This window comes from Penaeus japonicus, unplaced genomic scaffold, assembly GCF_977035675.1.
Source record: "Penaeus japonicus unplaced genomic scaffold, GWHDUDI00000001_assembly GWHDUDI00000019, whole genome shotgun sequence".
NCBI lineage: Eukaryota > Metazoa > Arthropoda > Malacostraca > Decapoda > Penaeidae > Penaeus > Penaeus japonicus.
Genome location: NW_028234421.1, coordinates 25,523,207 through 25,538,894, shown reverse-complemented (window position 1 = coordinate 25,538,894; position 15,688 = coordinate 25,523,207). Strand labels below are relative to the sequence as shown.

Sequence of the window (15,688 nt, the reverse complement as noted above, 5' to 3'; positions counted from 1 at the left end):
TTCCAGGAATCTCGCCCATCCAGTACAACCCAGACGCCGCCCCCGATGAGACCCTGGTGTTCCGCCACTACGACGCCCAGCAGGAGGTTTTGGGCCGGACCATGGAGGAGTGGCTGAGGTTCTCCGTGGCGTATTGGCACTCCTTCCGCGGCACAGGTCGGTGGCTCTGCGGTTTCGTTGGAGTTTATGGAGGGAGTTTGTGGATGGTTGAGTTTATGGATGGAGTTTGCGGATTTTGTTTACGGATGGAGTTTAAGGATGGAGTTTACGAATGGAGTTTACGGATGGAGTTCATGGATGGTGGAGTTTACGAATGGAGTTTACGGATGGAGTTTACAAATGGAGTTTACGGATGGAGTTAACGGATGGAGCTTACAGATGGAGTTTACGGGTGGAGCTTATGGATGGAGTTTACGGATGGAGTTTACGGGTGGAGCTTATGGATGGAGTTTACGGATGGAGTTTACAGAAGTAGTTTATGAATGGAGTTTACGAATTTCATATTGTTGAGACTGATGAGGAGAGGAGTGTGTTGAAGGGGATGGCTGGTGTGAAGTGGTGTGTTACTGGTTGATTGTTTTCTCCAACTCTGTTTCGCATTCTTTCTTACGTTGTCTCATCCTGTCTCGAGAATCCCATCTCTCACCCGATCACGCCGCATCTTTGTCTCTCTCAAACTGTCTCTCATCTCTCACTTCATCTCATCCGACCTCACCTCATCTCCCTCCTCGTCCCACCCTATTTCTCACCTTACCTCCCGCCTCATATCACCCTACATCTCACCCCCTGACCCTTGACCCTTGACCCTCAGGCAGCGACCCGTTCGGCGCCGGCACCATCAGGAGGCCCTGGGACGACGGCACCGAGTCGCTGGAGAATGCCAAGCGGCGTCTGCGGGCGGCCTTTGAATTCTTCTCTAAACTCGGTGCGTGGTGCCAGCATTGGTTAATGTTATTGCTAATGTTATTGTTATTGTTATTGTTATTGCTATTGTTATTGCAATTGTTAATGTCGTTGTTATTGTTGATATCATTGTTGTTGTTATTATTATTACTTATTATTATTATTATCATTATTATTATTGTTTTTTTGTTTTTGTTGTTGCTGCTGTTATTGTTAGTGTTGTTATTATCATAATTATTATTGTTATTAGTTTTATTGTTATCATTATTATCATCGTTATTACTATTACTATTACTTGTATTATTTCAGCCTTTTCTTCTTTGTGTGTTTATGTATTCCGCATAGGATAGTTTTGCTACAATGTATATCGTTACTTTTTTATGAGGGAGGAATAATTTACGTCACTTTAGCAATTAGGGACAGAACAATTATTTGGTTTTAAACATCGTTATGGATCTTAACTAGTTTACTTAACTAGTTTACATGAAGAAAAATCAGAAATAGGATTTATGCATTATAACTCTCTTTACCTCATATATATTAAAAACGAATAGTATCAGTTGCCGTATAAACAAAAACAAAATCACAACGCCAACACAACCCAGAATTTGAACATACATATCCCCCCATTACAACCCAGAGACTCGATCTCCATAAACGCATAAATTAACCTCAATCCCCCACCCCCTTCCTCTCTTGAAGGCAACAAGTACTGGACATTCCACGACCGTGACCTGGCTCCCGAAGGCGCTACGCTCGCGGAGACCAACGCTAACCTGGATCAGCTGGTGGAACTGGCGGCCGAGTTGCAGAAGAAGACGGGCGTCAAGTTGCTTTGGGCAACGTGCAATCTCTTCGCCCATCCTAGGTGAGGGTAGGGTTGTTTGGGTGCGTGTGCGGGTTGGGGTAGGGGTGGAGGTGGAGGTGGAGGTGGAGGTGGTGGAGGAGGAGGAGGAAGAGGAAGAGGAAGAGGAAGAGGAGGGGGGGAGAGTGAAGAGTTTTGCAGTGTTGGTTTTAATTGTTTGGTGTTTTGATTTTCTGTTATTTTTTCTTTTGTTATTTTTGGTTTGGTATTTGTTTTATTGTGTTTTGATTAAAAAACACGTGCGTTTTGTAAGATGTCAAGAGTCATGTTGTTAGACGTATAGATACGTTCAACAGCTAATTAATACCAAAACACACGAAGAAATATTAGTCTAAAGATAGAAAACAAAAGAGAGATCGAAAAAAAAGCTAGAAATCTATCACCCTCCCCCCCACAAACACACACCTAGTCACTCTCACACCGAAAGTATAAATATATATAAAGAATAATAAATAGATTGAAAAAACATGCTCATTTGCGTAACAGATTCATGCACGGCGCCGGCACCAGCTGCGACGCCCACGTGACGGCCTACGCGGGCGCCCAGGTCAAGAAGGGGCTGGAGGTCGCCCACAGACTCGGGGCGGAGAACTTCGTGTTCTGGGGCGGCCGCGAAGGGTATCACTCGCTGCTCAACACCGACGTCAAGGCGGACCTGGACCACCTCGCCGCCTTCTTCAGGATGGTCATTGGTGAGTTTTTTTTTTTTTTTTTTTTTTTTTTTTTTTTTTTGGGGGGGGGGGGGGGGGGGGGGTCTTGAAGGGAAGTGGGATGGGTTAGTACATTTAGATTTTTTTTTTCTATTTTGGTTTTTCTATTAAGATAAGTGATTTGATGATTACATTGCATCATAGTGTGGAATTTGTAAATCACTCGTTATCAATTTTATATTAGACCACGATCTTGTAATACAACAAGTCTAGCATAGAAAAAAAAATAATAATAATAATGCCTCCCCAAACCTAAAAAAAAAATAATAATATAAATAAATAAACCCCAAACAGTCATCACAAACCTACCCACAAACCCGCGAAATCAATTAATGAACACCCGCATTTCACCCCCTCTCTCGCCTCGCCTCGAAGTATACAAGGAAAAAATCGGTTACAAAGGCCAACTCCTGATTGAACCCAAGGCGAAAGAACCCACACGTCACCAGTACGACTACGACGCTCAAACGGTGATGGCCTTCCTTCACCAGTACGGCTTGACGCAACACTTCAAGCTCAACATAGAACCCAACCACACCACACTGGCCGGACATCCACACGAACATGATGTTGTGTTCGCGTCCGCGTGAGTTGGCGGCCATCTTGGTTCCGGGTGTTGGTGTTATCGTTTTCCTTTTTTGTGAAGTTGTTGTTTTATTTTTTGTATTATTGTTTTTGTCTTTGTTATTGTTATTGTTTTCCTCTTTGTTATTGTTATTATTGTTTTTTGTTTGTTTTTGTTTTCATCTTTGTTATTGTTATTATTGTTTTGTTTATATTATTGTTTTCCTTTTTGTTATTGTTATTATTTTCCTTTTTGTTATTGTTATTATTTTCCTTTTTGTTATTGTTTTTATTAATGTTATTATTATTGTTATTATTATTGTTACCCTTTCTGTTATTGTTATTATTAGTATTGTTGTTGTATTGTTTTTATTTTTATTGTTTTATTATTATTATTATTAATGTATTGTTTTTTGTAATTGTTATCAGTATTATTACAGTTAGCAACAGTGTTAGTATTATAGGTATTATTTTCTTCATTGTTATTAACATTGTCATTATTTATTACTATTATTGTTATTGTCATCATTATTATGAAAATTATTATTATCATTATCATCATTATCACAGTTATTACTATTATTATTACCATAAAAAATACCATCATCACCATAATCATCATCATCGTTTAGCAATCACCAACGGCACATAATATAAAGCTGCCTATTTAACCATTCATTTACATATAACAACAGTAAACATTCCCCTTCATACTGTTTATTTCACACTTTTCATAACATTCTTTTCCCATTCTCTCACCGAGCTTTTCCAATTTAAAAAATATTCTTAAAAAAAAAATCACCAGATACGGCATGTTGGGGAGCATTGATGCCAACACAGGGTCACCGGATTTAGGTTGGGACACCGACCAGTTCCCGATGGACGTCCGTAATTGCTCTGTTATCATGAAGACGGTGGTGGAACAGGTGAGGCGAGATTTGATGAACGTTGTTTTGTGTGTGTGTGTGTGTGTGTGAGTGTGTGTGTGTGTGTCAGTAATTGTGTGTGTGTGTGTGTATGTATGTGTATGTGTGTGTTTGTCTGCTAGATGAGGTTATTGTTGTGTTTAGGTTTTCTGGTGTTCTTGTACTTGTTGGAGTTTTTTTTTCTTCTACTTATTTTTTTTTCTTTCGGAATATTCATTCTTGAGAATTATGTGTTGGGACAAGTCCTAAGGGCTTTAGGTATTTCAGTAATTTTCGATATAACGTATAAAGGGAGTATACAGTGGAACAAAAGATAACACTCCTTGTCAGAGTTGCTTTCAGCTTTATTAGTAAAGGAAAGCAATTTAGTAAAAGGCCTCTTGACCGAGAATAGCACAGAAAGTCGAGTGATTTGTAAGTCGTAAACACCATAGCCTTGCAACAGTGCAGCCTCCTTGGACACACGGACACACGGTGACGTTATGGTGTCTCTGGATGGTCGCATTTAAGATTGGCATATCATTTCTGGTACTGAGACCGTGTTACGTGACTTGTTGTCTTGATTGTAGATAGGAAGTAATTGCTTCCATTTGTTTGTTTTTTTCCTTATTATAACAAAAACATTAAAGAATGTGGTAAAACAATTTAATCAGCCAATTATTATAGTTATCTCATATTGAATCAAAAGATGCTACTTTTTATGACAAAAGATGCACAGTACATCTGCTAAAAGACGATCAACCGATGGGTCGCATTAAGTAACTACATTTTATCAACACAGCAATTTCGCTAAACCGCATTCGTTGGGACTTCATTTATTATCGTCATCGTAATCACCATCATTACCATTACCATTACCATTACTGCCATAACCATCACTATTTCCCTTTCGTTGCACCCACACCCATGCAACTCTTCATCCACTCCCCTCCCCCTACCCTCCTTTCTCATCCTTTCCCTACACTCCGTTCGTGTTCACCTCCTCTCCAATCCTCAACTCTTCTGCTTCCCTCCCCTCTTCTCCAGTCTCCCTTCCCTCCCATTCCTCACTTCCTTTCCCATCACCCCCTTCTTCATTTCGCTACCCTCCCCCTCCTCTCCCATCCCTCCCTTCTTCATTTCACTACCCTTCCCCCAGCTCTCCCATCCCTCCCTTTCCCCACCCTCCCCCACCACCCCCACCACCCCCCTTCCCTTTCAGCCTCTCCACCCCGTAGCCTCGCCCACACTCATCCCTTCTCTCGTCCCAGGGCGGCCTGGCTCCGGGCGGACTCAACTTCGACGCCAAAGTCCGGCGCGAGTCGACCGAGCTGCGGGACCTGTTCATCGCCCACGCCGCCGCCATGGACACCTTCGCCAGGGGCCTCAAGAACGCTGCCAGGATCATCTCCGACGGCGTCATGAGGAAGTCGCTTATGGTAAGGGGAGGTGGGGGGGGGAGGGGGGGATTGGGAGGGAGTGGAGGGAGGAATGAGGAAGAGCGAGAAAGGATTGAGTGGGAGTGAAGGTGTTCCTCTTTCTCTCTTCCTTACCCTCCCTCTCTCTTTCCTTCCCATAGCGTACCTAAGATATGGCAAATAGAATTATTAGGCAAGAAATATAGTGTTAGGAGCAATTTCAGTGCTTGCCAAGAGGCGCTATTTTCCGGAGACGCGCCCCTCCTTCCTTCACTCGTCCTCTCATCCTCTCCTTCCGTCCCTCCTCCTTCAGGCCAGATATGCCTCGTGGAACTCGGGCATCGGGGCGCGAATGGCCGCCGGGGAAGCATCGCTGGAGGAATGCGAGAAGGTCATCATGGAGCGCGGCGACCCCAAGCCTTCGTCGGGACACCAGGAGCACTTCGAAGCCATGTTGAATCACTACATCTAAGAAGGTGCGTCGAAGTCTCTCTCTCTCTCTCTCTCTCTCTCTCTCTCTCTCTCTCTCTCTCTCTCTCTCTCTCTCTCTCCCCCCCCCCCCCCCCCCTCCTCTCTTTTTTTTTTTTTTTTTTTTTTTTTTTTTTTTTTTTTTTCTATTTTCTTTAAAGTTTTTTTTTTTTTTTTCCCTTTTTTTTATTTTTTCTCTCAATTTTTCTCCCCCTCCTTTTTCTTTTTCAAAATCTTTTTCCTCTCTCCTACCTCCTCTTTCCTTTTTCCCCCTCCCCTCTCTTATCACAAAATCCCGGGGGGGGGGTTCTATTTTTCCCGGCTTTTTCTTCCTAACAAATTTTAAAAATTGAGATTGAGAAAAAATATTTTTTCCATAACCAACGGGAAAAAAAGGACTCTCCCCTTTCTATTTCGGATGCGTGGGTTCCCTGTATCTGTTCAAAAGACAAATTGTTGAATGCTTATCAATCTCAACTTTTACCTGCACAAGCACTTTCAAGACCTGCATCACAGGCGAACCATTTAAGCAAGCTGTTTACAGATGTGTTGGAAAGATGTGGTATAATGTGATCATTGTTTGATGTGTAAGGAAGATGTATTGCCATATGATGGTTTGGTATATAAGAATAATGGAATATGTGAATAGTGCATGTCTGTAATTTTGCCTTGATATATAAGAAAAATGTGATGTGATGTTTCTATATGTCAGTAATGTGTTGTATTATGATTTGATGGGGAAAAAGAAGTTTGATGTGTAATTATGTGATAAGATCATGATTTAATATATAAGAATGATATGATCATTGTAATTTATAATGAACACAGTAACGGATTGCAATATCAACTAATTATCATTTGCCTTGTCACAAAATTTCTTTCAGATATTATTACCCTTTTTGTTTCTTCCCTTAACAGATGGTGAAAAGATGCCAAAAGAGAAGAAAATACAGATAAAAAAAAACAAAAAAACAGCTCTTCAAAAACAAAGTTCAAAGTTCAAAGTTCTTCTGGATAAACCTTTGCCAGTCAAGATCTCACGTGTCAAAAGATAACAAGAAAAAGAAGTCTAGGGCGAGTCTTACACTTCACTGCCATGAAACTACAAAATGTGAAATGCAGTTTGTATTGATTTTTTTATGATTACAGGAACCGAGTGTTCCTGTATAAATATGTTAAAATAAAATTCTACAACAGAGAGGTCGGTTGTTTTCTTTTGTAATTTTGTATCGTTTATTGAGAACTTTTTTTTTTTTTAGTTGAGTGTAGTTTGTGAGGAATTAATGTATACATTTTGAAAACTGAAGTTCAAAATAGATATTGTTGACTTTTGTCTCTTTGGGATATATGAAGCAAGTGAATTATTATTAGCATAAAGTTTACAAGAGAATCTCAAAAAGCTCAAATATGAAAATGCATTTTTGTAAAGTTTTTACCATCTAGAAAGTGGAGATGCAAAAAAAAAAAAAATAAAAAAATAAAAAAAAAATAAAAAATCCTAAGATACAAAAAAAATGAAGCAAAACAATACAAGAAGGTGTTGAAAAAACCAAAAGGGCAATCTTTAAATTTTTTTCCCGAGTTGATTATCACTACCTGAAAGAATTAATACATGATTTATAGTATTCAGGGTTCAATTCAGACCAAGAGTATAATAATACTTTGCGTAGTTTGTTTGTTACCTGAAAGGGGTTTCAATTCAGCCCAGGGTTTTTTAATTTTTACCCCAGGGGAGTTTTAAAAAATTAAAAGGAAATTTGGGGGGTTTGGGGGAAAATGAAAATACTCTTTATCAAGTTACAAACTTACATCAAAGTGTCATAAAAATAAGTATGACAGACAGAAATATAGGTAATAGGCCTGCATTACTCAAATCATAAGAGTAATACTACCATGTTAGTGTTATCATTGCAAAATTATTTTATAGATACATTGTAACTTTGCTTATGTTTTTAATGACCATTAAAATCTAATATTGCCATGTGGTAAAATCATAATCCTTTGCATTGGAAATACCACTAAGCTTTGGTATAGGTATAAAACGGCACTATAATCACGATGTCATAGTTTAAGTGGGACAAAAAGTGTTGAGTACGTAACTTTATTACTGGTTTGTGATTCATTCCTTTATTAGTAATTTTGTTGTTACGGGTATTATCCTTGCAGTATGGCAGGTTGTGTGCTGAAGTATTAAAAGGCAAAATATGTTCTGACATAATGCATGCAGTCTGAAATATATGTAAGTGTGCGTTATAGGGATCTGGGTAGTTTGTTTCAGGGTATGTTGAGGGCTAGGCGTCAGGAGGGAGGCCGGCGCTATATGGTGTGAGCCTGAGTACAATTAGGGGTTCACTATTTGGGATATTGATTTACTCGGACTGGTCTGATGGGGGCGTTTTACTGGTACTATGTGGTGTGCTCTATTGCTTGGTAAACATAGAAATCCGTGGGATGGTTCGGGCGCGCCCGTGCGAGGAGTTGGGCTCTGTATGGGATGAGTCTTGAGTCGGGTGGTTCGGTAGTTTGTGCTTGTGGAGGGAGGGGGTTTATGGGGGGGGGGGGTGTGTAATGGGTTGATTGTGTACGGGTGGGGCGGTTTGTGTCGAGTGTGGTGGGTGGGGGTTTATGGGGGTGAGTGTGTGTGTGCTGTGTGTGGTGTGTGTGTCGTGTGAGTGTGTGTGTGTGTTTGAGTGTGTGTGTTTGAGTGAGTTTAGTGTGTGTGTAAGGGGAAGTGTTTGTGTAAGTGTTATGTGTTATTATGTGTGTATGTTTGTGTGTCGAGGTTGGTGTTTGTGTGTGTGTGTGTGTGGTGTGTGTTGTCATGGGTGCTGTGTGTGTTTGTGTTGTGTGTTGCTGCTGAGTATGTCTGTGAGTGTGTTTTTGTGTGTGTGTGTAAGTGGGTGTGTGTGTGTTTTTTTGTGTGTGTGGTGTGAGTGTGTTAGTGTGAGTGGGTGTGTGTGTGAGTGAGCTGTGTTGTATGCGAAGTGGAATGTTTGTGTTTATGTATGTGTGTATGTCTGTGTGTATGTATGAGTGTATGAATGCTGTTTATTGTATGTTTGTATGTATATCTTAAATATATATATATATATAATATATATACTATATATATATATATATATATATATAAATATATCTAATGTGTGGTTGTGAGTGTGAGGAGGTGTGTCCCGTGTAGTGTGTGTGTGAGTGCTTGCAGTGTGTAGTGTGTGTGTTGTGTGAGTGTGTGTTGTGGTGTCGTGTGTGGTGTGTGTGTGTCCGCTGGTCGTGTGTGGTGTTAGTGTGTGTGAGTGGTGTATTGTGTGTGTGTGTTTGTTTGTGTGTGTTGTGTGGAGTGTTGGAGTGTGTGTGTGGTTGTGTGTTGTGGACATGTGTGTGTTTTGTGTGTGTTTGACGTAGTGTGGAGTGTGTGGTTGTGTGTGTTGTATGGTGTGAGTGGGTAGTGTGTGTATGACAGTATGTGTTGGTGTGGTGTGTGAGTGGTTTGTGTGTGTTTTGAGTGTGTGTGTGTTTGTTGTGTTTATTTAGAGTTAGTGGTGTGTTTGGAGTGAGTTTGTGTGTTGGTGAGTGTGGTTGTGAGTGTGTTTGGGTTGGTAGTGTGTGTGGTGTGTGTGTTGTGTGTAGTGTGTTGTGTGTGTGTGGGTGAGTGAAGTGTGGAGTTGTGTTGGTGTGTGTGTGTGTTCTTGTTTGTTGGTGGTTTAGTGTGTGTGTGATGTGTGTGGTTTTAATGTGTGAGTGTAGTGTGCTGTTGTGTGTGGAGATGTGTATAGTTGGATCATGTGTGAGTGTAGTGTGGGTGATATTAGTGTGGTGTAGGGGGTGTGTGTAGATGATGATTGTGATATGTGTGTGAGTGTATGTTTGTAGAGTGTGTGTGTGTGTGTGTGTTGTAGGTGAGTGTGAGATTGGATTTGGTGTGTGTGTAGAGTGTTGTGTGTATGGAGTTAGTGTGATCTGTGTGTGGTCATGTGATGTGAGTTAGGGAGTGAGTGGGTTGTGTTTTATTGATGGGGATGAGCTGTACTCACTAACAAGTGTGTTGTGGGATATGTCAGAGTGTGTGTGTGAGTGATTTGTGAGACATGTGTAAATTGTTTTGTGTGAATTTAATGTGGGGAGAAATGGGATATGAGTGGATTTGTGGAAAGTTGGAGGTGTTATGGTTGATTAGTGGTGTTATATGGGTGTGTGACAGTGTGATTTGTGTGTTTGTGTGTAGTTTGTGTGGGTGTTGAATGTGAGTGTGTGACTGTGTGTTTTGTGGTGGTGGGATAGTAGACGATGTGTGGTTACGTGTGGTCTGGTGTGATGGACGTGTGTGTAGAGAGTGTGAAGTAGGGTGTGTGTGTGTGGAGTGAGTGTGATGTTACGGTGTTAGACAGTGGTGATCTGTTTACAGTGTGTGATGACATGTGCAGTGGGGCAGTGTAGGGTGTGGTGTGTTGTGTGTGTTGTTGTTTGGGTGGAGTTATAGACGGGTGAGGTGTGTGTGTGTGTGAGTTTTTGTGTGGTGTGTGAGTGGGTGTGGTTTGTTTGTGGATTTTTAGTGTGTGTGTTGTGTGTGTGTTTTGTGTGTGTGTGTTTTTGTGGTGATTGGTGTGTGTGTGTGTGTGTTGTTGTTGAGTGTGTGTGTTTGTGTGGTGTTTGTGTGTGTTGTGTGGGGTTGTGTGGTTGAGTTGTGTTTGTTGGTGTGTGTGTGGGGGGTTGTGTGTTGTGTGTGGTGGGGAGGGGGGGGTTGGGTTGTGGTAGTGTGTGTGTTTTGTGTGATGTCGTTTCTGTGTGTTGCGTGGGGTAGTGTTTGGGGGGTGTGTGTGTGGTGGGTGTGTGTGGGTGTGTGGGTGTGTGTGTGTGGGTGTGTGTGTGTGTGTGTGTGTGTGTGTGTGATTGTGTGGGTGTGTGTGGTGTGTGTGTGTGTGTGTGTGTGAGTGTAAGGATTGTGTGGTGTGTGTGTGGGGGTGTGGGTGTTGTTGGTGTGGGTGTGTGTGTGTTGGGGTGTGTGTGTGTGGTGTGTGTGGTGTGTGTGTTGTGGTGGTGTGTGTGGGTAGTGTGTTTGTGTAGTGTATGTGTTGGTGAGTGTTGTTTGTGTGTTGTGTGTGTGTGTGTCATTGTGTGTGTTGTGTGGTGTATGTGTGTTTGTTTGTGTGTGTGTGTGTGTGATTGTGTGTGTATAATAATAGGTGGTTGTGTATATTATATATATATATTTATATATATATATAGATATATTAGATATATATATATATATATATATATATATATATGTGTGTGTTGTTTGTGTGTGTGTTGTGGTGTTGTTGTGGTGTGTGTGTGTGAGTTGTTGTGGGTGTGTATATTATATAATAAATATATATATATATATATATATAATATATAGATATATATTATATATATATAATATATACAATGTGAATATATGTGTGTTTGTTGTGTGTTGAGTGTGTGTGTGTGTGTGTGTGTGGTTGTGTGTGTGTGGTGTGTGTGTGGTGTTTGTGTGGTGTTTGTGTGTTTGTGGTGTTGTGTGTGTGTGTGTGTGTGTGGGGGGGGTTGTGTGTTGTGTGTCGTGTGTGTTGTGTGTCGTGTGTCGTGTGTCGTGTGTCGTGTGTGTGTGTGTGTGTGTGTGTGTGTGTGTGTGTGTGTGTGTGTGTGGGTGTGGGTGTGTGTGTGTGGGTGTGTGTGTGGGGGTGTGTGTGGTGTGTGTGTGGGGTGTGTGTGTGTGTGTGTGTGTGTGTGTGTGTGCAGTGTGTCTGTAGTGTGTGGTTGTTTGTGTGTGTGTGTGTGTGTGGTGTGTGTGTGTGGTTGTGTGTGTGTGTATGTTATGTGTGTGTGTGTGTGTGTGTGTGTGTGTGTGTGTGTGTGGGGTGTGGGTGTGTGGTTGGTATAGTGTTGTGTGTGTGTGTGTGGTGTGAGTGTGTCATGTGTGTTTGTGTGTGGTGGGGTGTGAGTGTGTGTGTGTGTGTGTGTGTGTGTGTGTGTTGTGTGTGGGTGTGTGGGGCGTGTGTGTGGTGTGTGGTGTGTTTTGTGTGTGTGTGTGTGTTGGTTTGTGGGTGTGTGGTGTGTGTTGTGTGTGAGGTGTTTGTGTGTGTGTGTTTGTGTGGTGTGTGTGTGTGAGTGTGTGTATTGTGTGTGTGTTGGTGTGGTACGTGTGTGTGTGGGTGTTCGTGGTGTGTGTGTGGTGTGTGGGGTTGTGTGTTGGTGTACTGTAGTGTGGTGTTAGAGGGTGTGTGTCAGAGTGTTAGGTTTGTTTGAGTTATTGGGGTTTGGTGTGTGTGTGTGTATGTGAGGTAGTGTGTGTAACTGTAGGTTGTTGTAGGTGTTGTGTGTATGTGTGTGTTTGGGTGGTGTTTGTGGAGTTTGTGTGTAGTGTGTGTGTGGTGTAATGTGTGTGTGTGTGTTGGGTTGAGGGGACTTTGTGTGTGTTTTGTGTGTGGTTGGTGTTTGTGGTGGTTGTGGGTGAGGTGTGTGGGGTGTGTTAGTGGTTTGATGTGTGGGGTGTGTGTGTGTGAATGTGTGTTGTGGGTGTGTGGACGGTGATGTGTGTGTGTGTTGATTGTGTGTGTTGTGTACAGATTATGTACAGGTTTTTGTGATGTGTTTGTGGTGTTATTCAGTGTGTATGTTTTGTGGTGGGTTGTGTGTGTGTTGTGTGTTGGGTGTGTGTGTGATGGTGTGGAATCGTTTGGGTGTGTTGATGTGTGTGTGTGTGTGTGGGTTGTATGTGTGTCTGTGTGTGTGGGTGTGACTGTGTGATGTGTTTGGTTTGGTGTGTGTTGTTGATGTGTGTTTTGTATGTCACATGGGGGGTGTGTGTGTGGTACTTGTGGGTGTCTGTGTGGGTATGTTTGTGTTAAGTGTGTGTGGAGTGTGTTGATGTGAGTTTGTTTGTGGGTTTGTGTGTGTGAGATGTTGTGTGTTGTGTATGTGTGTGTGTGGTTGTGGTGTGTGCTTGATTGTTTTGTTTGGGGTGAGTGTTGGGGTGTAGTGTTGGGTTGGGTGTGTGTGTTAAGTGTGTAAGTGTGTGGTACTTGTGTGGTTGTTTTTTGATTGTGGGTGTGGTGTAGGTGTGGTGTGTAGTGGTTAGTGTGCGGGTGTGTGTGTGTGTTGTTGTTGGTGTGGGTGTGTGTGTTTGGGTGTGGGGTTTGGTGTGGTGTAGTGTGGTGTGTGTTTGTGATGTGTGTTGTGTGGTAGTTTTATTATTTATTAAAATTTTTAATTATATAAAAATTATATATATATACATATTATAATATATATAGAATAGATATTTATATATATATACATATGAAATACTCAAGTATATATATATATTATCTATATATATATATGATATATATATATATATATTTGATAAATTATCTATAAATATATGGTATTTTATATATAATATAGCTATTAAGTATTATAATATATATTAGTGATGATCTATATGATATAGGATATTTATTATTAGTATTATACAATGTTTACACATGGACAGTAATAGAGATACTGTATAAGCACATGACGAGTATATGTTAACTGTTTATACCACACACACACAAGATTGACGACAGGTATCATCACCATAGAGATTTAATAGTACATACAGTATATGACTAAAGTGAGTGTACGTACAATTAGTGCATGCAGTAATAGCAAGGGAGAGGACAGAATAATGACCTAGGTTGATATGTTTAATTGATTTGGTGATATTAAAATTGGTACTGTATTAGAAACCATATGTCATGTCAGTGTTTCATTTTCCCTTTTGGTTACCATTTTGTTATATGTATATATACATATAGACAGGCAGACAGACAGACAGACAGAGACATATTCTTTCCATGAAAAAAATAAAAAGTAACTATAAAGATACTTACATTTATTTAAGACTGCATGATTTATGTATGATAATATTTTGCATTTTATTATTAAGTCACTTATAATGATCATAATGATGATAATAACAGTAACAAGCACACGTAATATTGCGCCCCCCCCCCCCCCCCCCCCCCCCCCCCCCCCCCCCCCCTGATACGAAGAGTAATACGTTCCGTTCGAAATTTTTGTAACGAAGTAATATTGTCATTCGGTGTCGTTGGTTGATACGTTTTTACATTACAAAGCTTAGTGGTATTTCCAATGCTATGGTTTTATGATTTTAAACATTGCAATATTGATTTTATGTATTTAAAACATTAGCAAAGTTACAAGGTATATATATATTTTTGCTTTGTTAACACTAACATGGTAGTATTACTCTTATGATTTGAGTAATGCAGGCCTATTACCTATATTTCTGTCTGTCATACTTATTTTTATGACACTTTGATGTAAGTTGGTAACTTGATAAAGAGTATTTTCATTTCATAACTACAACTTGCATTTCAATTTTTTAAGACTAGATGGCTAAATATTATTATACTCATGGTCTGAATTGAACCCTTGACAGGTAACAAACAAACTACGCAAAGTATTATTATACTCTTGGTCTGAATTGAACCCTGAATACTATAAATCATGTATTAATTCTTTCAGGTAGTGATAATCAACTCGGAAATGATTAATGATTGCTTTAGGTTTTGCAACACCATTCTTGTATTGTTTTGCTTCATTTTTTTTGTATCTTAGGATTTTTTATTTTTTTTTTATTTTTTTATTTTTTTTTTTTTGCAATCTTCCGCGTCTGTGGTGAAAAAACTATTACAAAATAATGCATTTTAATGATTGAGCTTTTTTTTGTGATTCTCTTGTAAGACTGTACTATGTGCTCTAATAATAATCACTTGCTTCATATATCCCAAAGAGACAAAAGTCAACAATATCTATTTTGAACTTCAGAGTTTGTGCAAAATGTCTGCATTAATTTCTCACAATACTACCTCAACCTAACAAAAAAAAGTCAATAAAAAACGATACAAAAATGAAAGCAAATAAGCAACGACCTCGGGATTAGTATTATTGTAGAAATTTTATTTTAACATGAGTATTACAGGAAAACACGACGGTTATCTGTAATCAAAAGGAATAAATAGACAAACGCATTTCACATTTTGGAGGTTGTCTTGGCTCAGGTGTGTAAGAACTCGCAGTAGGACTGATCTTTTATGTATAGTTATGGCGCTTGTAAAGTGACTCTTGGATACAGTTGACGGCAGAGAGGGTGTATCCAGAAGAACTTTGAACTTTGAGACATTTGTGTTTTGAGAGCTGTTGTTTTGTTTTTTTTATCTGGATTTTCTTCTCGTATTTGATCTTTCGACCATCTGTTAAGGGAAGAAACAAAAGAGGTATAATATCTGAAAGAAATTTTGTGAAAAGGCAAATGGTAATTAGTTGATAGGGCAATCCATTACTGTGTTCATTATAAATTACAATGATCATATCATTCTTATATATTAAATCATGATCTTATCACATTATTACACATCAAACTTCTTTTTCCCCATCAAATCATAATACAACACATTACTGACATATAGAAACATCACCATCACATTTTATCGCTTATTATATCAAGGCAAAATTACAGACATACACTCTTCCATATTCCATTATGTGCTGTAGAGTCCGATACCAGCTATGGCAATACATCTTCCTTACACATAAACAATGATCACAGTATAACAAAGTCTGTCACTGGAGACATCTGTAGAACAGATGGCTTAACTTGGTTCGCCTGTGATGCAGGTCTTGAAAGTGCTTGTGCAGGTAAAAGTTGAGATTGATAAGAATTCAACAATTTGTCTCTTGAACAGATACAGGGAACAGCATCCGAATAGGAATGAGAGTCTTACGTGGTTATATGACTGTATCTCATCTCATTTCATGTTAGAAGACTAGCGGGAGAGCATAAGAACTCGGGATGTTTTTGTGACC

The 15,688-nt window shown here is 40.0% G+C and overlaps 1 protein-coding gene across 1 annotated transcript; it reads left to right on the top strand.

Annotated features, from left to right (window-relative positions):
• LOC122244759 (uncharacterized) lies at window positions 1-7,034 on the top strand (the record flags this gene model as incomplete). Its single annotated transcript, XM_043002738.2, is given in 9 exon segments — window positions 1-156; window positions 812-925; window positions 1,606-1,771; window positions 2,255-2,460; window positions 2,854-3,064; window positions 3,848-3,968; window positions 5,219-5,386; window positions 5,679-5,841; window positions 6,752-7,034. Coding segments are annotated over 8 exon segments (1,301 nt in total), but the record flags the coding sequence as incomplete, so codon positions are not given.
• Window positions 7,035-15,688: the final 8,654 nt, after the last annotated feature.